Source organism: Ochotona curzoniae, unplaced genomic scaffold (genome assembly GCF_017591425.1).
Source record: "Ochotona curzoniae isolate NIBS_2020 unplaced genomic scaffold, NIBS_Ocur_1.0 contig_908, whole genome shotgun sequence".
In the NCBI taxonomy this organism is placed as follows: domain Eukaryota; kingdom Metazoa; phylum Chordata; class Mammalia; order Lagomorpha; family Ochotonidae; genus Ochotona; species Ochotona curzoniae.
The window spans coordinates 15,150,348-15,175,789 of record NW_024466607.1 but is presented as its reverse complement, the minus strand read 5'-3'; the positions used below and the strand labels follow the sequence as shown (position 1 = coordinate 15,175,789).

General features: G+C 43.1%; 1 protein-coding gene and 1 non-coding gene across 2 annotated transcripts in view; both read right to left on the bottom strand.

Moving 5' to 3' along the window:
- ARIH2 (ariadne RBR E3 ubiquitin protein ligase 2) overlaps positions 1 to 21,429 on the bottom strand; it is a 48,433-nt gene extending 27,004 nt beyond the window's left edge. The window contains exons 1-2 of the mRNA XM_040994427.1: positions 19,831 to 21,429; positions 17,250 to 17,603 (exon numbers count right to left, since the gene is read on the bottom strand). Coding sequence (XP_040850361.1) covers positions 17,250 to 17,504 — 255 coding nt within the window. The 5' untranslated portion in view covers positions 17,505 to 17,603; positions 19,831 to 21,429. The remainder of the gene's footprint in view (positions 1 to 17,249; positions 17,604 to 19,830) is intronic.
- Positions 13,180 to 13,314, bottom strand: LOC121166204. Its single transcript, XR_005885366.1, has one exon. It is a non-coding gene; the product is annotated as a small nucleolar RNA SNORA42/SNORA80 family (small nucleolar RNA).
- Positions 21,430 to 25,442: the final 4,013 nt, after the last annotated feature.

Here is a 25,442-nt window from a genome sequence, read left to right as displayed (position 1 = left end):
CCAAAGTAATGCATACACTTGTGATGAATTTTCAAAAAGATTCAACAAAGAAGTTTTCTCAACAAATGGTCCTGGGATAACTGAAGAGTTATTTATAACAAGCAAAACAGAATACAGACCCTAATGTCATACAAAAGCCGAAACAGCTCACAAATCTATATTAAAAACTTTAAAGTATAAACCTTTGTATAGGAAAAAAAATGTAGAAGACAATCTTCAACTTTGAGTTAGCAAAGACTTCTTAGCTATGACACTGAAAGAATAAACCTTAAAAGGGTAATTAAGATGCTGCTTAAGATTGGACCTGGCAAGATAACTCAATGGTTAAGTCCTCACTTTGCAAATTCCAGGATCCCATGGTGGTGCCAGTTCCGGCTGCTTTCCCATCCAGTTCCCTGCTTGTGGCCTGGGAGAATAGCAGAGGATGGCCCATAGCTTTGGGATCCTATGCCCAAGTGGAAGAACCTGCTAGCTCCTGGCTTCATATCGGTTCAGCTCAGCCACTGCGGCACTTGGGGAATGAACCAGTGGACGGAAGATCTTTCCCTCTTTCTTTCCCTCTCTCTGTAAATCTGCCTTTCCAATAAAAATTTAGATTTATTTTTATTGTCAAGGTAGACTTACAGATAGGAGAAACAGAGAAAAGATCTTCCACCTGCTGGTTCACTCCCCAAATGGCTGCAAACACCAGAGCTAAGCCGATCCAAACCCAAGAGTCAGGAGCTTCTTCTAGGCATTCCACGTGCATGCAAGGTTCCAAGGCCTTGGGCCATCCTCTATTGCTCTCTCAGGCGACAAGTAAGAAGCTGTAAGGGAAGTGGAGCAGCTGGGATTTGAACCAGTACCCACATGGTATGCTCCACCTGGAGATAGAAGATTAAAAATAAATTAATTAAAATAAGTAAATAAATAATACAAGTTTTTCATGCACAAAATATATAAACATTTCACCATACACACAAAAATGTATGAAAAGCAAATAAGCCCATTTACTAATAGCAAAACTAGAGAAATGCAAAATAAAACCACAACATCCCAAAGACAGAAAATACCAAGTGTTAGCACGGACGTAGGGAAACTGGAACCCCTCCCCTTTTAAAAATATTTTTGATAGTATGAGAAACTGGAATCTTGAGCAGTGCTGATAAGAATGTAAAACAATAAAATAACCTTGGAAAACAGTTTACATTACTTCATTTTTTTGCATTTTTCAATTTATTAATTTCCACCTACTTTAAAAGGAGTGAAACACAAAACTTTCACTAGCTGGCTACCTCTTTAATGTCTGTAAAATCCAGTACAGGGCCAGGCTGAAGCTAGTAGCCTGACCTACATCCATGCCTACCATGTGGGTGGCAGGGATTAGGCACTTGAGCTCCCATCTGAGGCCTCCCAGGATGCATTAGCCAGATGCAAAGCACAGTAGCCAGGACTCAAAGCAGAACTCCAAAATAGGATGTTGGTATCCCAACTGATGATTTATCCTATGATCCAACACCTGCTCAACCTGGCAATTTCATATACTGTTAAATCTGCACTGATCCTATGACCCAGCAATCCCCCTCCTAAATTTCCATACAAAAAGAAAACATATGTCCACTTTAAGCCCTTAGTATAAATGGTCATAACTAATTATTTCCTATAGCTAACTGGAAACAACCAAATGCTCATCAACTGGTAAATGAATGGATTAAAAAAATACAGAATAGCCATACAATGGAAAATCATCATTCCCAATTAATGGAATGAGCCACTGATATAACATGGATGAACCCCACACACAAGGACCAGACAGCAAGACTATATGTTATAGGATTCCATTTATATGCAATTGCTAAAAAAAAAAAACTATAGAGCCAGAAGATAAGTAGTTACTTGAGGCTGTGCTTGGAGAATGACAACTAAATTTTCTAGATGACAAAAATGTTTTAAAAAATGGAACTGAGAATTTATCAAAACTCACAAAACAGTACACTTCAAGGTAAATGGATTTTAGGGCCATGTACATTATACTTCAATAAAACTGCTTAAAAAATAAAACTGACAGATTAAGTAATAAAACAAACATAGCAAAGATTAGCAACAGTATAATCTAGATAGTAGATATATGGTAGAATGCTGTACAATTCTCTGAATGTCTCAAATTTCTCATAATAAAGAGGGGGAAGTTTGGCAAATTTATTTGCATAAGCACGTATCACAATACACAGTCAATCCTGAAACTATTACATCAAATAGTTCACTTTAACTTTTTACTTACAATCCTCAAAATGAAAAACTTCCTCTCTGAGTCCACAGTTTTGACTAAAAAAAATTAACCCAGGTCTGTAATGCTGAAAACATCACAATGCTTTCTTTAGCACTTTCTCAATCTCCTTTGGCCAGCCTTCCTCCCTTCCCATCAACTGCTCTGCCTTAATCATGTAGCTGTCCCGTAAGACACAGCTCTTAGGCTTGGCCTTCTTTTACTTCCTGGGCCTGGACTGTAATCAGTGGGAACACAAGCTCCAAAGGTACAAAAGCCATCATTTAACTAGGAGCTGGAAAACAGAGTTAGACAGCAGCAAATGGATGAAAGTTAGGAAGGCAGATAAAGGTCACCAAAGAGTGAAAGGTACACCTGTTTGTGACCTGGAAAAGCAGCTGAGGATGGCCCAAAGCCTTGGGACGTTATGCTCATGTGGGAGACCTGGAAGAAGCTCCTGACTCCTGGCTTCAGCCTGGCTCAGCTCTGGCTGTTGCGGCCATTTGAGAAGTGAACAAGTAGATGGAAGATCATTCTCTCTTGTCTCTACTTCTCTACATAAATCTGATCTGCCCTCCTGATAAAAATAAATAAAGTTTAAAAAAAAAAAAGAGGGAAGGATATTGTACCCTCAAGTCTGAGTAATCCAGAAAAGGCCCTCAGAGGGATGAAGATAGGGCCGAGGCTAAATGCAACCCACCATCACTGCTTTTCTTCTCTTTCCTTGTGCTCTCAAAATCAGTACTATTCTGCTGGGGAGCTTTTCTCCCAATGTACAGAAATTGTGGAGTCACTTCTGCTCTCATTTATCTAGATACTGTTCTTCATACACAAAGGCCTCAACCTAATTTGGCTTTACTTTGCTAATGAATTTACAATCTCAACACCCTCAAATGGCTTCCAAGTTTTTATTTCAGGAACCATTTAGCCACATTTATGTCAAAAAAGGCTTTGCATTGGATTGTTAATATTTCCCAAAGGTCAAGAGAAGCATTTTATCTTATCCTCAACAGTGTGTGTAATGAATCTGCTTTTTAACATATTGAATAGTTGCCTGTGGTTACACAGTGCAGAGACTTTTAAACAGAAAACAGCTGCTGGAAAATGAGGCTCTGTTGCCTTCTTTGGTTTCTAGGAAGACCACAGTAAATGCACTATACAATGTTAATTTTGATTGACAAGCAAGGCTGAAAGGTGGAGAGAAGGGACCACAATGAAATTCAGAAAATGGGCCAATGAAACTAAGATTTAAAAAAAAAAAAAAAAAAAAAAAAAAAAAGAAAGAAAGGAAGATTCTTCTCCAGGGATGTAATGAAACACATACTTCAACTATTGCTATGAGTCAGCAGTTCCTAACACCATTAACAGCAAACAAACCCACAGCCTTGGCCTTTCAGAAGATGTTTCTTCCAGGAGATAAAAGTGTTAAAGACTAGAGAGATCAAATTTTCAGTATGGAATAAAAACTATGTTGATAAGATAAAAAAGCTCTGAATTTTGTGGCCTCTGATCCCATTCACTGGCTGCCCAGGGGTATGTTTGTGGGGATGTGGTGCATGGGTTTACACCAGTCTGATGATGGCACAGGTGAGGGCATGTGGGGGCCTGGATTCTCAACATTCAGGATTGGTGGTCTGACCATGGAGTTCATGTGTCACAGCTGGGCTTCCTCAGTGGAAAAGACAAAGCAATGGACAGCTGGCCCAGGGCCCAGATGCATATGGATGATATCACAACCCATTGGGGCCTATAGAGTATATCTGCTACCTTTGCAAAGGAAGGAGGACAGAACATATTGGACAATTTCCCCAGTCAAATGATGATAGTAAATATCCCGGTGAACGGAGATTCTAAGGTTGACTATTCAACCAATGGACACTGGAAGGGGTTCCTCACCCTCACTTGGATCAGTGAGACAGACAGCATTTCAAAACTAGTAAAATCACTTATGCAGAACCCTCACAGCATGCAAAACGTCGGGGACCCTAGGTTGATATCAGATGGCTGTTCCCCATCCCCATCCTTCCCACCCTGATCAACTTTGTAAACATCATCAAAAATAAAATTTTTTTAAAAAAGTTGAGGTTTTCAGGATCTTAGATAAAACAATCTCAAGAGCAATTTAATGGTGGGTACACACTTTGGTAACTGCCATCCCACTTGATGTTTCAATTTTATTAATTAGCTATTTTCTCCACCAGGTGCCCAAGCGGAAAGCAAACAATGGTGATACTTTTTCAAATCACAAGTCCCAAATCCACCTGAAGTTGGTTAGTAAATGACAATCACAGATTTCTTCTCCGGTTTCCACCAAATTCCTCCCCTAGAAAACTCAAGCAAACCTCTATCAGAATTTTAAGTTAATCACTGGAACAAGATTTTAAGCCCCTGACCACAAAGAAGTTAAAATGCCAAAGGAACATAAATCTGGCTACTAAAGGAAATAATAAGCACATCCGACATTCAGAACCCTTCTGAAAGCCAACAACTATTCTCAGAAGAAATGCTTTAAAAGTTAATGGTTACTGACATATCCAAGTGTTTGGACAGCATATGTTTATTATTCAAAATAATGTATAGAGCATGCTAATCTTATAAGAATCAAGACAAATACTAATTAACTTCTGCTCCTGACAACTCCCCAAGGAAATTCTTGAATATCATCAGTTGCTTCTTCATCTTACTTTTCTATAGCTGGCTCAAGCTGTCCAGTCTTCAGGGACCAATTAACAACAGTGCACAAATAGATTCTCCCCCAGAAAGAAATCCAATAGCCCACCAAAACTGTCACCAGCCCTTCCCACACTTACCAGTGCCTTAGGGAGGATGCAGCTGATGGCAGTGAGCATCAACGGCCTGAAAAAATACAGGTGGTAGTTTCAATTTTTATTTAGAATTCTTACTTGCCAACTGCCTGAAATCTTTTAAGGCTACACGATCGGATCTTCATGCCTCAGCCTGTGTTAAGCCACTTCGTGGTCCAATCACTTTTATTAACAAACACTAGTGGACACTTGCTAAAAGCTGAGATGAAGAAAAGAAGTAAACTGTGGACCAGCTGCGAGGCCTGGGGTAGAAAGGGACATGATACAGGAAATCTAGCCTTTAGAGATCAAGATGGATGGATCTGAATCATAGTGGATGGAAGTGTGGAGGGAACTAAAAAGATACTAAAGAGGTAGGAGAGAGAAACAAAGTTATAGCACAGCAACAAAGGGGTAACTGAATACCAGCCTAGAATGGTGAGCTCCCAGAGGGCTTCTAACCTTTGGCAGGTCTCACGCCCAAAGTAAAATTTAAGCGATGGGTATCACTGTTCCCATTCTTCAAACCTCTAAAATGTCAGCTCTCTGGCATTGTATCTTTGCCCCCTTCTACTTTTTCTTTACAAGTGCATGCAGAACAGCCGACCTGTAAATAAGGTACCTGTAAAATTGATATGCATGCTTTTAAAGCTGATTATAAAACATAAACATGAAGATGTCTCTCATTCAGCACTAACTGCTATGGCCTCTGATCACTGAATTCAATACCAAAGAAAAAAGACCTCACTCAATTTAAGGTTATTTATGCAAACTATAATGCAAAAATGAGTGATTTTTTTGGACCATGAGTACAGACTTTATTATGAAAAATTTTAAACACAAATGAAAGTGCACAATGTAATCCATGTATCCATCTGTGGCAGGGACTGCTTTCACTCCTACCACCCTCCAGGTTATTGTGAAGAAATCCCAGGAAGCATATCCTCTAGGATACCTTGAATTGAAAACCTTCTAGGGAGTACTTAATATAAAAAGCTTTTTAGAGCTGCTTCTAGAACTCTAACACATTTTCAGAAAAATGCCACATAGGCAAGATGGCTATCACATCAGTGAATCAATGTGAGGTCCAGCAACCATAATTAAAAGAAATGCACTGGGGGCGGGGAAGGAGAATCTGAGAGCTTATGGAACCGTATCATAGAATAAGATAAAAAAAAAAAAAGGCAGATAGGACCTGCCAGCAAAATAACTATACATAGTAACTATACATAGTACAACTAGAGGCTGAGTAGCCACACACCCATCTTTTCCAAAAATGATGTGAGATAATGCTCAAGCCTGTTCCAGTTACTGCTACATCAGGGGGCAGTCTGTCCTGAGGCTTCCCTTCTCCAGAGGAAGACACCAAGAAGCCTGCACAGATAATGCTAATACAGGTTCCCAACACAGAGCCTCTTCCCCACAAACAGTAGAAGCTTTCCTAAACAACCCTCTTAATCACGTTCCATGCAGAAGCCAATTTTTTAATCTGTTTATGTAAAGCTGCATAAATGGAAGAAACTGAATGGAAATTCCTCGAGAGCAGGGTTTTTGTTTTCGTAAAAACTTTACTTCTCTGCCACATCTGTGGCCTTACAGCACTACCTGTGCCAGGTGCCAAGGCAAGCCACTATGCCTGTTGCCTGTGCTCCAGCTTCACAGTACCAGATACCCACACTCTGCTGAGTGCACACAGGTTCCAAGATTTCACGAGGCCTCGGAGATGTACCATCCAGCAGGCAAGGCCTGAGACAGCTTTCCTGAGGAAGAGCTGAAGGAAGAAGGCTCCTGGGGGCAAGGAAGTATGAGATACTGAGATGGTTTTGAGGAGCCACAACATGGATCATGGTAAGGAGCCCCAGGAAGGAATGCAGACTGAAATTCTGAGAAGCTACTTTAAGCGTTTTCAAAAGAGCAAGGTGGGCCGGCACAACAGCGTAGTGGCTAAAGTCCTCGCCTTGCAAGCACTGGGATTCTATACGCACAACACTATGAATGTGGCAAATAGTCCTGAAGCATACGCTGCAAGTGGTTAATTGTTTTTTACATAAATAACACCTCAATTTTTCTTTGAAAAAGAAAAACACGCATTTAGCCTTGGAAGGATACTGGCCAAGACGCTCACATCCTACAGAGCCTGTACTGGACACTGGGCTCCATCCAAGTCCAGATTCCAGCTTCCTGCAGTAATGGAGACCATGGGGGGGGGCATACATACTTTTAATTCCTTCACTTGCAACACACTTAACTATTCTAGTCTTTGTCCCTGAAGTCAAAGCCCATGGCCTCTGCAAAAATGCTGAACAAATGGGCCTTCTATTAGCAATTGTGTAACACCCAATATGTCCTCTTTTTTTTTTTATACGAGTTTCCCCAAAGCATTCGGCCATCCTCGACTGCTTTCCCAGGCCACAAGCAGGGAGCTGGATGGGAAGTGGAGCAGCCAGGATTAGGACCGATGCCCATATGGGATCCCGTTCTGGCCACTTGGAGAGTGAATCATCAGACAGAAGATCTTCCTCTCTGTCTCTCCTCCTCTCTGTATATCTGAGTTTGTAATAAAAATAAATAAATCTTTTTTTTTAAATCTATTTTATTTATTTATTTATTTTTAAAGATTCATTTTATTTTTATTGGAAAGGTAGATATACAGAGAGGAAAGACAGAGAGGAAGATCTTCTGTCCGATGATTCACTCTCCAAGTGGCCAGAACGGGATCCCATATGGGCACTGGTCCTAATCCTGGCTGCTCCACTTCCCATCCAGCTCCCTGCTTGTGGCCTGGGAAAGCAGTCGAGGATGGCCGAAAGCTTTGGGATCCTGCACCCATGTGAGAGACCTGGAGGATGTTCCTTGGCTCCTGGCTTCGGATTGGCACGGCACTGGCCGTTGCGGTCACTTGGGGATTGAACCATTGGTGGAAGATCTTCTCTGTCTCCTCCTCTCTGTTTATCTGACTTTGTAATAAAAATAAATAAATTTTAAAAAGAAAAAAAGAAGCTGACATGCAAAGAAATACTGTTCTCTGGGAATTGGTGCCATGGTGCAGTAGGTTAAACCACTACTTTGGCACACCCATGTACTATATGGGAGTGCTAGTTAAGGGTTCTGGTTACTCTGCTTCCAAACCAGATGCCTACCAACACATCTGGGAAGTAGAAATACATGAGTTCCTTACTACCCATGAGGGAAATCTAGGTGCAATTCTTGGCTCCTGGCTTTAACCTAGTCCAGCCCCAGTTATTGCAACCATGTAGAATCAAATAGCAGATGGAAGCTCATTCATCATGAACTCACCTCTCCTTCAAATAAAAAAAAAAATTAAAGTAACACAATAATTTTTAAGTACATATCAAGAAACATGGGCAAAGTGCTACAGAGAGTAGAGGACTATGGGGATCTGGGAGGGTGTTGTGGGAAGGGGCAGCCAAAGATAAATCCTGTTTCCAGCCAGATAGCAAGGAACAGAAAGACTCAACGGAGCCACACTCAAAGGTATTAGAAGGACTTCTTATGCAAGGAGGCAAGGGTATCGACAGGGAAGGGCAAAGAGAGTGGTCAAGACCTAAAATAAGGAATAGAAGAGAATGAGTAGGGCTAACAAGGGATCAAATTGCTACTCCAGGACAGAAACTTTTCCAGATATTACACCCTTGTTTACAATGATAAGAATAGCACTGTTCTCTTGAACCTCTTAGTCACCACTGTATTCTTCACTTAAAACAATTGACAAGTGTGACCATCACTGTGAAGCCACTCATGTCTATAAAGATTTGTTACATTTCAAAGAAAAGTACCCAGTTCTGCTAGTTCATGCTGACTTAAGTAATAAAGCTACAGGGATCACACACACATCAGGTGACCTGAGATGAGAAGCTTGCTGCTTTCTCATTAACACCTTTCTCAAATTTTTCCTGTAGTAGTGGAGACAAAGGCAAAAATAAGAGTATTACACTGGGAAAGAAAGGAAAACATATTAAAAAAAAAAAAAAAAAAAAGGATGCTTCGATAACCATGACCCCAAAATCAACTAAGCATTGCACTAAGTAGTGCTACCAAAACAGGCATTAACTAAAAACACTGCAGTCAACCAGAAATGTAGGTTATATTCCCTTGTATTATATTTCCCTGGTATTATATTCCCTTGTATTCTTTCCCTGGGTCTAATTCAAAATTCCTTTTGTGGTATTTTTACTTCTCTTAGTAGGCCCCAGAAAACAGCAGCCAGGCAAAAGAATCCAAAGTAGATGACCCAATGTTGTCCAATTTGGCTCCACATCTATGACCCAAGACATAAATGCCCGAGAACATGATTAATAAAAGCAGAGCTAACGTGAAAACAAGGCTCCCACTGCTCCACTCCTGTCCCTTCTCCACCATGACCAAGCAACATTTGTCTGAACAATGCCATGCCAGGTACTTTACATACATTATTATCACAGTTAATTCTAGGAAGGAAATGTTATTATCATTACTGAATATGTGAGAAAACTGAAGCTCAGGGATATTGATGGACTTCTTGTCCAAAGTCATATTACCAAAAAGTGGCAGAAAAGTGACAGCAACATAATCATCTGACCACCAGCCCAACAACTGTACACAGCCCAAGACACAACAACACAGAACACAAGAGATATTATCAGTAACAGAACCAGCCCCTGACAACTGTAATACATAAGTATTCACCTAGATGCCCAAAGGGAAAGTAAGTTCCAGCAAGTTATGTTCAAGAACAAGCATGGGGGAAAAAAAAAAGAAAAGAAAAAGCCAAATACACAAATACATATACTTAGTAATGTCCATCAGGGCAGAGATTTGTCTTGTTTACAGATATTTTTCAAGTGCCTGCCACATAATAAGTACTTAACACTGCACAAATGAGTGAACTGTAGCACAGTAATATTATATATCAATGTAGATAAGAACTGAGGGATAATCAATAGGAAAGAAAACTTTTACTATAGATTAATGGAATGATAAAATGAATAGTATTCCTTTAATGCTGCAATAACATCTTGACCATAAAAATGTAAAAGAAAGAATTTCCTTTCCAGAAGGTGGTGAAATGTATGTGCTGCCAGCTATACGATGATGATGATGATAACCAAAGTGGCGAAATACGAACTGCGCAATAGTTGTTCTTGTGCTCTTCTCACTGTCACTCTGAACATTTCTCCCTTTTAAAAATACATTTATATATCAGTAAAATATAATCAGCCTTCCAGCTTAGAGTGTCATGAAATATATCAACATACCCATTTACAGCCAACTATCTGAAACCCAGGAATGTAATCTAATTATTAGATATAGGCATACAAAGAAACCTGACGTCAAAGTCACAAAGACAGAAGTCGGGTGGCTGCTCAGCAGCAAGATACTCAGTTACCAGGTTGAGCCTCAAAATATTTTCCATTTGTAGCAGCAACAATTACAACAACCTATCTTAGTTAATGAATATATATGTAAGTAAATGGTCTTAAAAGCTTTACCAAGACAAAGTATATTTAATAATTAAAATCACCATCTTCACAAGTTACATATCCTGCAAGTACTTGGTATCACTTAAGACTAAATATAAAGAATATGTACCTGCTCTGAGTGACAGAGACCAAGCTGCTCTGAATACAGGAATACAAAGGCTCTTGCAGCACCCTCGGAACTCATTAAATCACCCTTAAGAGGGAAAAATGAGCCCCTGAAGAATTTCAAAGAGATTTTCCAGCCACATTTTGCTGAACAGCAAACACCACACTACAATTTAAGCAAGGAGGCTGCAGAAAACAGTTAGTAGGACACAATTTTCTACCTCTACTACAGTTAATGCAACAATTTATAATACAAGAAGAATTATCTAATTCCATCTGGGCAACACTAGGCTTGAGAAGTAAGCAGTGTAATTCACTATGCCAGCCATGTTAAAGAAGTTTAAAAATATAGTCCTTTCCCCTAAGAGTACAGAGTAAATCAGTAAATCAGGCTTTGCCTACTTTATTCTCATTTGCCTATCTGCCTTAGTGTTACACTACAGTCCAAAGGAACCTTATCAGCCCCGAGCCCAAGGTTCTGTGGGGTCTGAACTTCTGTAATTTAATCTGCCCCCTCCCCCAGCCCAGGTCCTTCTCATTCATCAATACAAAGATCAGGAAGCTCACATTAGCTCCTAGACAAGATCCACACAAGGTGACCCATCACTTCTCGCTAATGAAGTCTTTACCATTTTATCTTCCATATAGAAGTAGCTGACAAGCAGGAAGACCCTCGACAGTCACCAAGCACCACCAAATGAGAGCTAGTTCTGAAGTCTCACACCTGCCTGGGCTCCATCTGGGGCTCTCTCAAAATTGACCCTCAGGAACAGTGCAGCAGTATGGCAGCTAAAGCTGATACCTGTGGAGCCAGCATGCCATATGGACAAGAGCTTGAGTCCGGGCTATGGCAGTTCCTATTTGGCTCAGTGCTAATGTGCAAGATTCATTTAATAACTAACAATTCTTAACTACTGGACATATTGTAATGAAAGCCTCTAGGAAAAAAAAAATCTCTTTCATCTGTAATAAAATATACTTTATGTAAGTTTTACATATATATATATATAAAAAAAAAAACCAGTGTAGGGGACAGCCTTAAGGCATAACGGGTTAATCTGCCACCTGTGACGACAGCATCCCATATAGGTATGGTCCTGGCTGCTTCGTTTCTAACCCAGCTCCCTGCTAATGCACCTGGGAAAGCAGCAGAAGATGGCTCAAGCAATTGGGTCCCACTACAAGTGATTGTGGGAAATCTGGATGAAGCTCCTCTCTTCATCCTAGTCCAGGCCCAGCCATCACAATTTCGTAGGGGACAATCCAGCACATGAAAGATCTCTCTCTCCCTTTCTGTAACTTGACCTTTTAAAAAACATAAGTGTGTGTGGGGAGGAGGTGCATTAGCTCAACTGGTTAATCCATACGGCACCCTTTATGGTCACCTGTTTGAGTCCCAGCTGCTCCATTTCCCATAAAGTTTGTGACCTGGGAAAGCAATGGAGGATGCTCCAATGCCTTTTGACAATGCACCTGTGTGGAAGACCTGGAGGAAGCTCCTTGTTTCAGATCAGCTCAGCTCTGGCCATTGTGGCCATTTGGAAAGTGAACCAGCAGATGGAAGATTCTCTGTCTCTCATCCCTCTGTAAATCCTCCTTTGCAATAAAAACAAATAAATCATCAAAATAAATAAATTTGGAGGAAAAATGTAAAATATAGTGAAAATCTTATTTTCTTTAAAGACTGATATATTACCACTAAAAGTACAACTCATCAGAGATATTTTTAATTAATTTATTTTTCCCCTGGATAGAAACCCATAGCACATGCTGTTTACTTTCACCACATATCAGGGGAGAGGGAGGCCCCAATCCCACAGGGATGACTCAGCACCCGAGGGTGGGCATTCCCATCAGGCCTGGGTATAAGTCCAGGCCCTCTGACCTCCAGCAGGCTGGGATAGCACAGCCCCTACACAGCAATGCCCCCAAGAAGCCTTTTCAGGCAGTCCTTCCTGAACACCAAGGGCGGGTTTTGGAAGCCTTGCGCATTCAGCTCATGGACACCAACCTGTGCTTCCTAATGGTCTGGTCTATTTCAGATCCCAGACTCACATGCAACAACTACGCAGCCACAGAAACAATAGCTCTCAGAGGCTGTTTCAGTGACTGGGGTGTCCAAGTGACACCTGGTGCCTTTGCTCCCCACCCCTCCCCCTGCCAGAATCTCCAGACCCGATCTTCATGCTCCGTGAACTGGCCAGTTTCTTAAAGTGTCATCTTGAAATTAACATAATCCACTGTATCAAAGCTGCTGGCACATGGCTGGAGAGTAGCATTCTCAGACCAATGCTGCCCAGCAAAACTACTGATCTGAGAAGACCAACTGCCCCTGGGATGACTGCTTTATCTGAGCTTATGCAGTCATACGGGAGAAACTCTAGGCTAACTTTATGGAATAATCTCAATAAGCAGTAATCTGGTGTTGGTCACAATCAAAGTACTGTCCTTGGCCTTCCAGAAACCTGACCCTGGAATCCAGTTACCTTACAAGAACCTATGTTAACCCCTGAAAGGTTCTGCCGGCTAAGGAGAGCTTCTTTTCTACTGTGCAACCTGCTTCAGTGTCAACAACCTATGGAGAAGAGGCCGGGCAATAGTTCAGGGTCACAGTTTGTTCTGGCATGTGACACAACGAAAGGCCCAGCAGGACAGGCCTGCCATAAATTCAAACCCATGTGGATCATGGGAGATACTTTCTGCTCATACAACATATCTCACTCGACATCACATCCTTCCTCACCAAGTCACTCATGTAGGAAGAGAGCTCATTCTAAAGCACTGCTCTGTTTTAACACTTTATGAACTTTTATACACACATCATCAATAATACATACACATTTTCCTCTGTTCTCTTATCTGAGTCCTTGATTAATTCTTTTCCTCTTGTCCCATTTTCTCTTCCCTTCTGTTTCAACTTTCTTTCATCTCCTTTTATTTCTTCTCTCTTCCAAATTCTTTTTGCTCCTTCTGATCTTATCTCATCTTTGAAGGCCAGAATAATACCCAGCCACAGTAACAGAGGATGTACAGAAAGATCTAGAAAATTTCCACACCAACATCAGTAGCTACTATCACCAATCAACAAAATCCAAAAGTATCCAAGAAATTACTGAATCCTTCTGGATAAAAGTTGTGCCAAAGTAGCCAGTGCTGCAGTGCAGCAAGTGAATTGTGTTACCAACATTCCATATAATGCCAGTTCAATTCCAGCAAATACACTTCCAATCCAGCTCTCTGCTAATAAGCCTGGGAAAGCAGTACAGAATGGCCCAAGTACTTGGGTCCCAGTACCCACGTGAAACACATGGAACAAGCTACTGGCTCAGCACTTTGGATTGCCCCATTTGGAGAGTGAATCAGTAGATGGAAGATCTTTGTCTTTCTCTCTGTAACTCTGCCTTTCAAATAAGTAAATAAATTTTAAAGGAAAAAATAATGGCACTAGGAAAGATGAGGAGAATGCTAAGTTACAAAGCAGCTACTGACTTTCAGAATCGGGCAACCTAATTGAAGAAACCATGTCAAATACAAACAAAATGTAAAAGGGTAAAGCAATTTAAAGCAGTCAGAAGGAGCTAGCGTGGTAGCTTAACAGGCTACAACTCCACCTCCAGGGCCAGATTCCCATATAGGAATCAGTTAATGTCCCTGGTGCTCCACTTTCCATCCAGCTCCCTGCTTATGGTCTGGGTAAGCAGCAGAGGATGGCCCAGGGGCCCAAGGCCCAGAAGAAGCTCTCCCAGATTTGGATCAGCTCTGCTCTGACCAGCACAAGCCACTTGGGGGGTGAACCAGCAGATGAAGATCTTACTCTCTGCCTCTCCTTTTTATTGGATTTTCCAATAAAAATAAATCAATCTTGGGAACCAGCGTGTTGGCTCAATTGGCTAATCTTCTTTCAATTGCCAGGATCCAATATGAGTCACTTCGTGTCCCAGCTGCTCCACTTACCACCCAGCTCCTTGCCTGTGGCCTGGGAAACCAGCCAAGGATAGCCCAAAGCCTTAGGACCCTACACCTATTTGGGAGACCTGGAAGAAGTTCCTGGCTCCTGATCAGCTCAGCTCCAGCCACTGCGACTAGTTGGTGAGTGAACCAGCAGTCAGAAGATTTTTTTCTATGTCTTTCCTTCTCTCTATAAATCTGACTTTCCAATAAAAAAAAATATAAATGTTTAACAAATAAATAAATAGGCCCCGGCACGGTGGCCTAGCAGCTAAAGTCCTTGCCTTGAACATGCCAGGATCCCATACAGTTGTCGGTTCTAATCCTGGCGGCCCTGCTTCCCATCCAGCTCCCTGCTTGTGGTCTGGAAAAGCAGTCAAAGAAAGCCCAAAACCTTGGGACCCTGCACCTGCATGGGAGAGCCGGAAGAACTCCTGGCTCCTGGCTTCGGATTGGCGCAGTACCGCCCATTGTGGTCACTTGGGGAAATGAACCATCGGATGGAAGATCTTCTCTCTCTCCTTCTCTCTGTATATCTGACTTTGCAATAAAAATAAATAAACCTTAAAAAAAAGTAAATAAACAAATCCACCCCCCTCCCAAAGGCAGTCAAACTACAGTACATGATTTCTTTAAAATACCTATATGAAGCAGGCACTTAGCCTAGCAGGTGTCTATGTACTAGGCGCACCTCCTGGCTTAACCTTACTAACCTTTCCACCTAATGCAGAAGATGGATGATAGCAGTAGTACCTGCCAACCCTGGATTCTTACCATGACTGAACTCCCTGCCCAGCTTTGGATAAATCAATGGATGGGAGGAATGTGTATTTTCTAGCTCTCTACTACCCAAAGAAATGTAGAGAAACACGTACAGACATACATACACATTGACCAAAGGAGGACACAACCATCATTTCAGAATTCACCAGGAAGGTTTCCAGGGAAAGCACAAGCTAATCCCTAAAAGGAGCCTGGAAGTTAGCATAGCCTGGTAGGTGAACCAGTCACTCCAGTGAACTGAACATACATCAGCTTCATGAAAAGAATGAAAATCTGCAACCTTAATGTGACATATGTTTAATAAAATTTAGAAAAGAAAAAGAGGAAGGATGATTGTGCTCCTCAACTACCTCTAGCAACAACAACAGAAAACTATCTCTAGCAGGACAGAAGAGCAGGGACAACATGATTATCCTCAGGCAGGAACATCCTAATGGATTGGTGAGGTGACACTGCCACAGGGACTCATGCTGGCTACAGCAGTTAGGACCTGCTTGCTACACCCACACTCTGTATTTGAGTATGTGGTTTGTGTTCCAGCTCCTTCATTTATTATCAATCTGTCTGCTAATTTGCCACCTGGGCAGCAAATAACGGCTCAAGTAGTTGAGCCCTTGCCGTTCATGTAGGAGACCAGATGGAGTTCTGGGTTCCTGGCTTTGGTTTGGCATGCCCTGGTTATTGCAGGCTCTTGAGGAACGTATCAGTAAATTTATGATTCTCTCACACAAACTGAAAAAAACATTTTAAAGAAGTTGATATTATTATAGTACATATCCAATATCTTTTCTAATTTTGAATTGCATCATTGTATATAACCTAATACCATGGCTAAAGCAAAGAAACAGATTTAACAATGGAAAAGAAATCCCAAATAATGAGGGTCCCAAGCTTAGCTTGCTGCTAAGAAACAAGTCACGGAAAAAGCTTTAGCTTCTAACTTGCAACCAATTTCTTAGCAGCCCGATATCTAAAGTATTTGTCTCCATCGACCATTTGGGAGGGGAGGGAGAATTCCTAAATCAGCAAACAAATTGTTATAGAAACTACACATACACATCTTAGTTATTTCCATCTCAAAAAAACAAAACATTTTACTTTAAGTCATGCCATTGCATCATTTTGATCTTTTATTTGACCCATGACGAAACTCATGTACCACTTCAGAAAATCATCCAGAACAGTACAGGAAGAGCAACCTTCCTCCTTTTCAGTAACATCCAATGACAGAGAAGGAAACCTACTAAGGCTACCTAGCCAACTGTAATAAATGTCTACAGTGAATACAGTAAATGGTCCCAAAAACATCCAAAGGCATGCTAATTTGAGTTAAACTTTTTGCTGGATAACCAACTTTGTTCTCTAAATTTCCACACTAATATTCCGCAAATCACTAAAATACAACATCTGTGAACGTAGACTGAACACTAAAATCTCTTCCAAATAAGCTCACTAGCTCAAAGTCACTGATTACTCAGGGAAAACCAGGGGACCTGGCTACCTTAAATATTTACCAGACATGGTTATATAGAAAATAGTGATGCTGATGCATTTTTTATTTACCTTGTAAATGCAAAGCTATAAAATTCAAATACTGTACACTTCTGATCTGCCTTCAATCTACTTCATAACTTGTAAAAAAACAAACAAAAAAAATCTACTTTATAACTCCTAATTCTTAGTAATTTGGGAATCCAAGACAGTACATACATACATAACAAAAAACAAGGCAAATGTAACAGAATGTACAGATAATGTGATATATACCCAAATACGGATTCAAGCTACAAAGCCATTCAATCAATCTAGGGAAGACATCAGTTAACAACAGTTCTTCCAGAGATTTAATTGGGAGATTACACATGGAATTGACATGCTGCTTACCTTTAGGACAGAGGCTAAGCTGGTCATGTGTTCATTGAGGGCACCCTCAGATTCCTTATAGGTCAAACAGGTGAACTGGTACTCTTCCGGGTCAAAGGCATCGGCTCCCTGCTGCTCCACATCACTGGCTACTCCCACATAATAGTCCTCTATGTCCCCAGGGTCTTCGTCCTCTTCCTCTTCCTCCTCTTCACAATTTGGGTCATAATCCTCTTCATTGCTGTCAGACCCCTGGCTATTCATGTCCACGGACATCTTAGCATCCAGCCAAGTTGCAGATCAGGAAAGCAGTTGCTTTGTCCCCCTCCCCCAAAATTTTACCGCTTTCTCAAATGCATTAGTGTTTTTTGTTTTCTAAGAAAGGAGGGGGGAAAAAAAGGTGTTACTTTTTCTCCTTGAGAAATTGTTAATAGAAATCATTCAAAAATCAAGAGTACAGTCTGGATCATAATCTCATCACAGTTTGAACCATACCTAGTGTCACAATCCACAATCTTAGTACCTATCTTTTTTTTTTTTTTTTTTAAGATTTTTATTGCAAAGTCAGATATACAAAAGAGGAGGAGAGACAGAGAGGAAGATCTTCCATCCGATGATTCACTCCCCAAGTGCAACAGCTGGAGCTGCGCCCATTTGGAGCCAGGAACTTCCTCCAGGTCTCCCACACGGGTGCAGGGTCCCAAGGCTTTGGGCCGACCTCCACTGCTTTCCCAGGCCACAAGCAGGGGCTGGATGGGAAGTGGGGCTGCTGGGATTAGAATCGACAACCATATGAGATTGTGGCACATTCAAGGCGAGGAATTCAGCCACTAGGCCCAGCACCTATCTTTGAAAAAAAGAAAGAAAAAGGAAGGATAAAAAGAAGCAAAGAAACTCTTGGACCCTGTGCAGTAGCCTTCTTGGCTAAATCTTCACCTTGCAACTGGTTTGTATCCCGGCTGCTCCATTTCCACAAGCTCCTTGCTTGTGGCCTGAGAAAGCAGTGAATAACGGGGCCCTGCACCCATACAGGAGACCTGGAAGAAGCTTCTGGCTCCTGATTGGCTCAGCTGCAGCCGTTGCAGCCACCTGGGGAACAAATCAGCAAATGGAAAATCTTTCTATATCTCCTTCTCTCTGTATATCTGCCTTTCAAAAAAAAAAAAAATCCTTAAAAAGAGAGAGAGAGAGAAGGAAGGCAGGCAGGCAGACAGACATTTTGGAAAGGAAAAAGCAACTGACTTCACAGGAAGAACCTGGCATAAAAAGGCAAGACTGCTCCCTCTCAGATGGTTACATTCCAATGCTTGTGCTTCCCGCCAGAGTTTTCACAGGAGCACACGCCCAGAGCAGGCTGCACACAGGTCAGGGAACCTAACGATTTAAGTAATCATGCCTGGATGGGACCCATTCAGTATGGAAACAGGGACAAGTGTAAGAAGAGAACTATTTTAGAGCTACTATGATAAGACATCTGCAAAACAGAAACACAAGTCAAGAAAAGCCACCAGCTTCTTCCTCTCCCCTGCAAAGCTACTTGCTTTTTCAGGATTTTTTTTCGGATGTTGCTGTTTTGTTTTGTTTTGTTTTGTTTTCAGTTTTAAGGGTGCTAATGAACTCTGAAAAAGAATATTCAGAGGTAAAGAAACTGACAGAACAGTGAAGGCAAACTAGATATTTTGCACTAGCAAAATCAAAGCTGGGAAAAACTAGTATCTATTTAGGATTAACATACAAGAATAAATTGAATCCATTACTGGGAATCCTCACAGGGCAGACATTTGGCACAGCAGTTAATACGCCACTTGTGTCTGGGTTCAAGTCCTGACTCTACTTCTCACTCCAGCTCACTGATTACAGCTCACTCTGAAAGGCAGTAGGCAACGACAATGCAAGTAACGTGGGTCTTGAAACCCACATTAAAGACCCAGAGTAAATTTTAGCTTGGTTTCAGTCTAGCCCAGCCCCAGCTGTTTTAAGGATATGTAGAGGAAACTCCACAAATGAAGACCTGTCTTTTTTAACTTTCAAATAAAATTATTTTTTTTTTAAAGAGAAAAGTTGTCACAGAGAAAAATATTACTCATTATTTGTGAATGAAAAAAGAGGGCCTGGTACAATAGACTAGTGGCTAAATCCTTGCTTTGTAAACCCCGGGAACCCATATGGGAACTAGTTCATGTCCTGGCTGCTCCACTTCCCATCCAGCTCCCTGCTTGTGGACTGGGAAAGCAGTCAAGGATGGCCCGAAGCCTTGGGACCTTACACCTACGTGGAAGACCCATAGGAAGCTCCATGCTGCTGGCTTCAGACTGGCTCAGCTCCGGCCATTGCGGCTACTTTGGGAGTGAACCAGCGGACAGAAGATCTTTCTCTATATCTCCTTCTCTTTGTATATCTGCCTTTCCAATAAAAAAGCAAAATAAATCTTAAAAAGAGTTGGTAAGTTAACTACAAATATACAAATTCTCAAAACATTACAGAACAAAAATTTGCAAATTTAGTTGCAACAATTTTTTTGTGCATGACAGAACTGTATAAGCACAACTAAATTGTATTTTATCCTTAAGAAAAAAAAGTTAATCTTTACATTAAAAAATACCTGTAATTCTTGAAGATCTTTCAAGTAAATGTCACCAAAGTATTCTATCTCATATGATTTCCATCTAAAATGAAAAGAGATTCTATTAAAACAAGGTATCCTGATTTTCTAAGTTATTTTTTAAAGCAAAGATATTTAAAAGGATAACAGAAGAGTGACTATTAAATTCTTTCTTGTAAGTCTCTACAGAATCCCATAAATCATAATTACACTAACAAGAATTTTACAGTCTTCTTAAAAAAGAGAAAGTATTCAAAGTAAACAATACTTAATCTGGAGATACCTGTGATAGAAACCAATGCTCAATTCCCCAACCCAGTGTGATAGCCTATCTCCTTTCTCTAAAATTATGCCTACCCTTCAGATTCTCTAAATTAAGGACCATCAGGGCCAGCGCTGTGGCACAGGAGGTGAAACAGCCACCTATGACACTAGCATCAGCAGGTGTCCCAGCTGTTCCACTCACCTCTCCAGCTCCTTATTAATAACCAAGAGAAAGCAGTGGAAGACAATCCAAGTGCTTAGGCCCCTGTAACCTTTAGGAAGCCTGGCTAAAGCTCCTATTCCATCTGTCGTGACTATCTGAGGAATGAGCTGTAGGATGGAAGATCTTTCTTTGTAATTCTTTCAAATAAATACTTCTTTTAAAATAACTAAGTATTACCACTGTAATCCTAAATGTTACATAGAGTCTAACAAAGTCAAAACAAATTATGACTTAAAATTGGACTTTATGGAGCTGTTGTTACAGTGAGGCAGGTACTGCTACTGCCTGTGACACCAGCATCCCATACGGGTACACAGTTCAAGCCCTGGCTGCAGCACTTTTAAGTCAGCTCCCTGCTACTACACCTGGGAAAATCACTTGGACCCTCATACTCAGGCTGGAGACCTGAAAGAAGCCACAGGCTTCAGCTGGTCTCCGCCCTAACAGTTGCAGCCATTTGGGGCGTGAACCTCCAGACGAAGATCTCTGTTTCAAACAAAAAAGTATATATTTTTAAAATCTGACGTTTACTTCAGTCATCTCCACTATGGTAATCTAGCACAGAATATTGGTACTGTTTCAGAATTCATTTTGCTCATTGAAAAGTTGTTTTCAAATCAAAATGTCCCCCATCAGATGCTCAGTGGGCAATCTTCTGACACACTCCAGGGCCATCTGGCTTTCCCAGAGACAACCTAGCCTTTCTAGATGACAGTGCTATTTGCTTACTCAATTACACATTTTGTCGACTGCTTTATCCTTCACGGTCTTTTTAGACAACCAGAGGCCTAACTTCCGGAAACATTTCAAACACAGGTAAATATAAACTAAATAAAAGTCCAAACAAACAATGTTTACAGATTATGTAGTAGGGTCAGCATTGTGACACAGTGGGTTATGCCACTGCCACAGGTTCGAGTCCCAGCTGCTCCCTGCTCATGTGCCCAGAGAAACACAGGAAGGTGGATCTGGTACTGGGCCCCAGATGTGGCCCTGTCCTAGTGGGTCATGATGGCCACTTGGTGAAAAAAGCAGCAAATGGAAGCGCTCATGTGTCTGTCTTTCTCTCTCTCTCTCTTCAACTCTACCTTTCAAACAAATCTTTAAGTAAATTTATCTACCAAATAATGGTAGAACAATTTGTTTAAACTTTTTTATTATCTGTATTTTTATAGAACTATTTATTGAGAAAATGGAATCTGTGAAACTGCTTACATTTACAAAAACAGGAAGAAAAAAAACACAGTAACAGTTCTTATTTAACAATGAGAACCAATTTCAGATTCATTTTCTTTTAGTCTTTACACCCAGAGGGGGGAAAAATGGCGGTTGTCCCTTCTTAGAAATGAGGAAGCTCCGGTACATAAAGGGCAAGCCAATCACCCAACGGTGGAATCCAGCATTTTCTATCAGATCCAGGTCTGGGCACTGGAGAGTCACACTTCCCTGTCTTCTACAGCTGTGCTCAGAGGTTGCCCGCCAGTTTCTCATTACCCATACAGGAATCATCGGCAGACACTCCAGCCTCCCTCAGAAGGAACCATTTCGTCCCTGCTGGATATCCCAGGTCCCAGATTGAAACAAAGCCTAATTTTTAATTGTTACAAAGTTAAATATTTATATGTTACTTGAAAGAATGCTCCAAGGGGCCAATACATTATTGCCTTAATAACAGGCCTGATGCCAACACTTTAAATTCCTTTCAGACATTAAACAATATCCTGGCATCTCCAGCAAAAAGTGAATAATGGGATAACAGAAAAAAGAAAGAAACCAACCAGATATTCAAAAGAATTGATTCCGGGCTGGCTTGTGAGGCCTGGCCACACATGGAGAAGCAAGGAAACAAATGGACGACCTCACAGTTTAAAGCTGATCTTGCTTACCCTAAGTACGGTATTTAACCCTCACCGGTCCTTTACCAGCTACTCCAAAGAATACTACTTTGCAGATAAATGAGAACTCACCAAGTTTCAAACTCTCTATTTGTCCTAACAGAGCAGCCGAATAGCCACACGGGACTACCGAAACCGAACTTAAAGAGAAGTTTTACACTTGAGTTTTTCGTTCACACTGGCCCGACGGCCACGCGCTGGCTGGCCGGTGGTGGCTGCAGGCTTCCACGGGGGAGGGGGGAAGGGGACACGTCTGTCGCGGCACAAAGTTCCACCGGACAGAACAGCACGCGGGCCGAGTCATCCCGCAGCCCCGTGGCCTCGGCCAGCGGCCCCGGGCCAGACAGGCCGGGCGGCAGCTCCGGGTCGGTAACCACAGCGGCCGACGGGCGTCAACCACCGGCGCGGTCCGCACGGCTCGCTCGAGGGGTGCCCGGTGGCACCGGCCGGCCGGTCAAAGGGGGCGCTGGCCTCCGACCGGAACTCCCAAGGGGCCCAGCTCCCCGGCGGCTCGCGGGGCTTCCTGCCGCCTCGCGGGCGGCGGCCAAGGCGGAGTCCCGGCTTCCCCCACCCTCCTCCACCTCACCGGCCCGCCGGGGTAAACAAGGCCGCGATTCGCGTCCCGCCGCTTACCGGGAACCGGCGGCCCCCGTGGCCGCGGGGCCCAAGCAGGCCAGTCCGCGCCGGGCCGGGTCGGGCCGGGCCGGAGCGGTGCGATGAGGACGCGGCGGCGGAGGAAGGGGCGGTGAAGGCAGCGAGGGCGACGGGCCGACGCCGGTCGGTGGGGCCCGCGCTGCTTCTCTCCGGCGGAGCTGTCCCCGCAGCTCCGGAAGTGCTCGGCGCAGTGGCGTCACTTCCGGCCCGGGGTCGGCCGGCGATCGTCCCCGGGTCGTCCGCGGCTGTACAGGCCGTAGACTTGGGGGGTCTCTCCTTTCCTCACCAACCTTGTTCTTCGACCCCAGAGTCCGAGAGGGTAGGGCGGGCTCTAGGCCGCTGCAGAAAGAGCGGACAAAGAGGATGGGATCGGGTCGGGGCATGTTGGATCGGCGCCTCCCGCCGAGATGCTTTTTTTTTTTCCCTAATCGACGCGTTGCTGGCCACCTCCTCGCTTCTCTGCTGTCCTCCTGCGTCTGTGGCATGAAGGACCGGTGTTGGGCAGCCGGTACTCTGCTTCCCATTCCGGCTTCCTTCTCCCGGGCGCCCTGGGAGGCAGCATGTGATGACAGTTCAACTACTTAGGTCCCTGCCACCCACTTCGGAAGTCCTGGACTTGCCCTCTCAACTCTGGAACGGGTGGGCAGTGCAGCGTCGATGAAATGTCTTGCTCTCTGTCTCCCCCTTTCTAGTAAATAAAAACTAAGGGGGTGGGCAAGTGTGTTTGAAGCAGTGGGTTCACCAGTCCCCTGGTCCCAGCAGTGGCTTTGAGGACCACAGGAGTTTGTTGGTTTGGTTTCCCCCACCCCCCTCCCCACCGAGATTCAGTCCTATCAAGTGAACTGTGTGCCCTTAAGGCTATTAACCGGGGTGGCCAGAGAGCAGTAACTGTCGGAAACACTGCAGTAATTGCCATAGGGTAGGGTACAAAGTGCTTAATTCTTGGGTTCCAGCAGTGATAACAGTGAAATGACAAGAATGACAGGTCACAGAAGCTCCAGGTATTGTGAGGCACCAAGTTATAAATACAAATGGGACTGCGAGCTTTGCTCCGCTGGGCTGTGTCCAGCCATCGCTGCAGCGCCTCACATTGGCCCACGGCATGCTGCGATAGGCCCCTGGGTCGTTGTAAGACTTTAACTGGTTGAGTTAAGGAACAAGGCCCTCAGATGTACAAATGAGGTTCTATAGGTTACTATGTCAAGTGTCAAGTCTGTTCTACCCTCGTTAAACGCCATCACCAGCTTCACTGGGGGAAAAAAATGTGGGCCCCAAAAAGTACCATACTGGTAAAGCTACAAACCTGCAGCACCGTATGGGTTACTGGTTGAGGTCCAGGCTGCTCCATTTCCATTCCAGCTCAGTGGCCTGGGAAAACAACAGCAGGTGACCCAAATGCTTTCGTGTGGGAGACCCAGAGGAACTCCTGGCTCCTGGTATCAACCTGGCCCAGCCCTGGCTGTTGTGGCCATTGGGCAAAAAGTCATCAGATGGGGGTCTGGCTCGATGATTCAACTGGCTAACTCCTCCCTCTTCAAGCACCAAGACCCCATATGGGCACCATAGTGTGTCCTGGCTGCTCTGCTTCCTATCCACTTCCTTGCTTGTGGCCTAGGAAAACAGTGGAGGATGGCCTTTGTAAGGCCTTGGGACCCTGCACATCCGTGTGGAAGAGCCAGATGAAATTCCAAGCTCCTAATTTAGGCCTGGCCAGTAGCCCTGGCTGTCACATGTTTAGGGAGCAAACCAGCAGACGGAAGTTAAGTCTGTTTGCCTTCCCTATTCCTTTCATCCAAACAGTTGAGCTATCACCAACTGCCTCCCAGGAAGTCCAACATGGGATGCAAAATCCTAATCAAGGTCTTAGTCATTGTGCCAAATGCCTGCTGTTGAAATATACCCTGACATGGTGGTGGTGAGAACGGAATATGAGGGGTGGGTGTGTGACCTAGTCGCTAAGTTGCTGCCACCAACTCTGATGCAGAACTGGAGTAGCAGCAGGGGATGGCTCATGTTCTTGGGTCCCAGCCACCCATGTGGGAGATTCAGTTAAGTTCTGGGCTTGTGGACTTTATCTGACCTAGCCCCAGCTGCCGAAGGCATTTGGGGAATGAACAAGGCAGATGGAAAATCTTTCTCTGTCTCTCAAAGGAAATGAAAAGAGGTGGGTTGGGGAGGATATTAAAAAGCATGTGTGGGCCCGGTGCGATAGCATAGTGGTTAAAGTCCTCACCTTGAACGCGCCAGGATCCCATATGGTCACCGGTTCTAATCCCGGCAGCCCTGCTTCCCATCCAGCTCCCTGGGAAAGCAGACAAGGATGGCCCAAAGCTTTGGGACCCTGCACCCATGTGGGAGACGCAGAAGAGGCTCCTGGCTGCTGGCTTCGGATTGGCACAGCACTGGCTGTCGCGGTCACTTGGGGAGTGAATCATCAGACGGAAGATCTTCCTCTCTGTCTCTCCTTCTCTCTGTATATCTAACTTTGTAATAAAAATAAATCTATTATTTAAACATAAATACATATGAGATAGTGAATATATAGACTGCTATTTCTTTGGGACAGCAATCCAAGA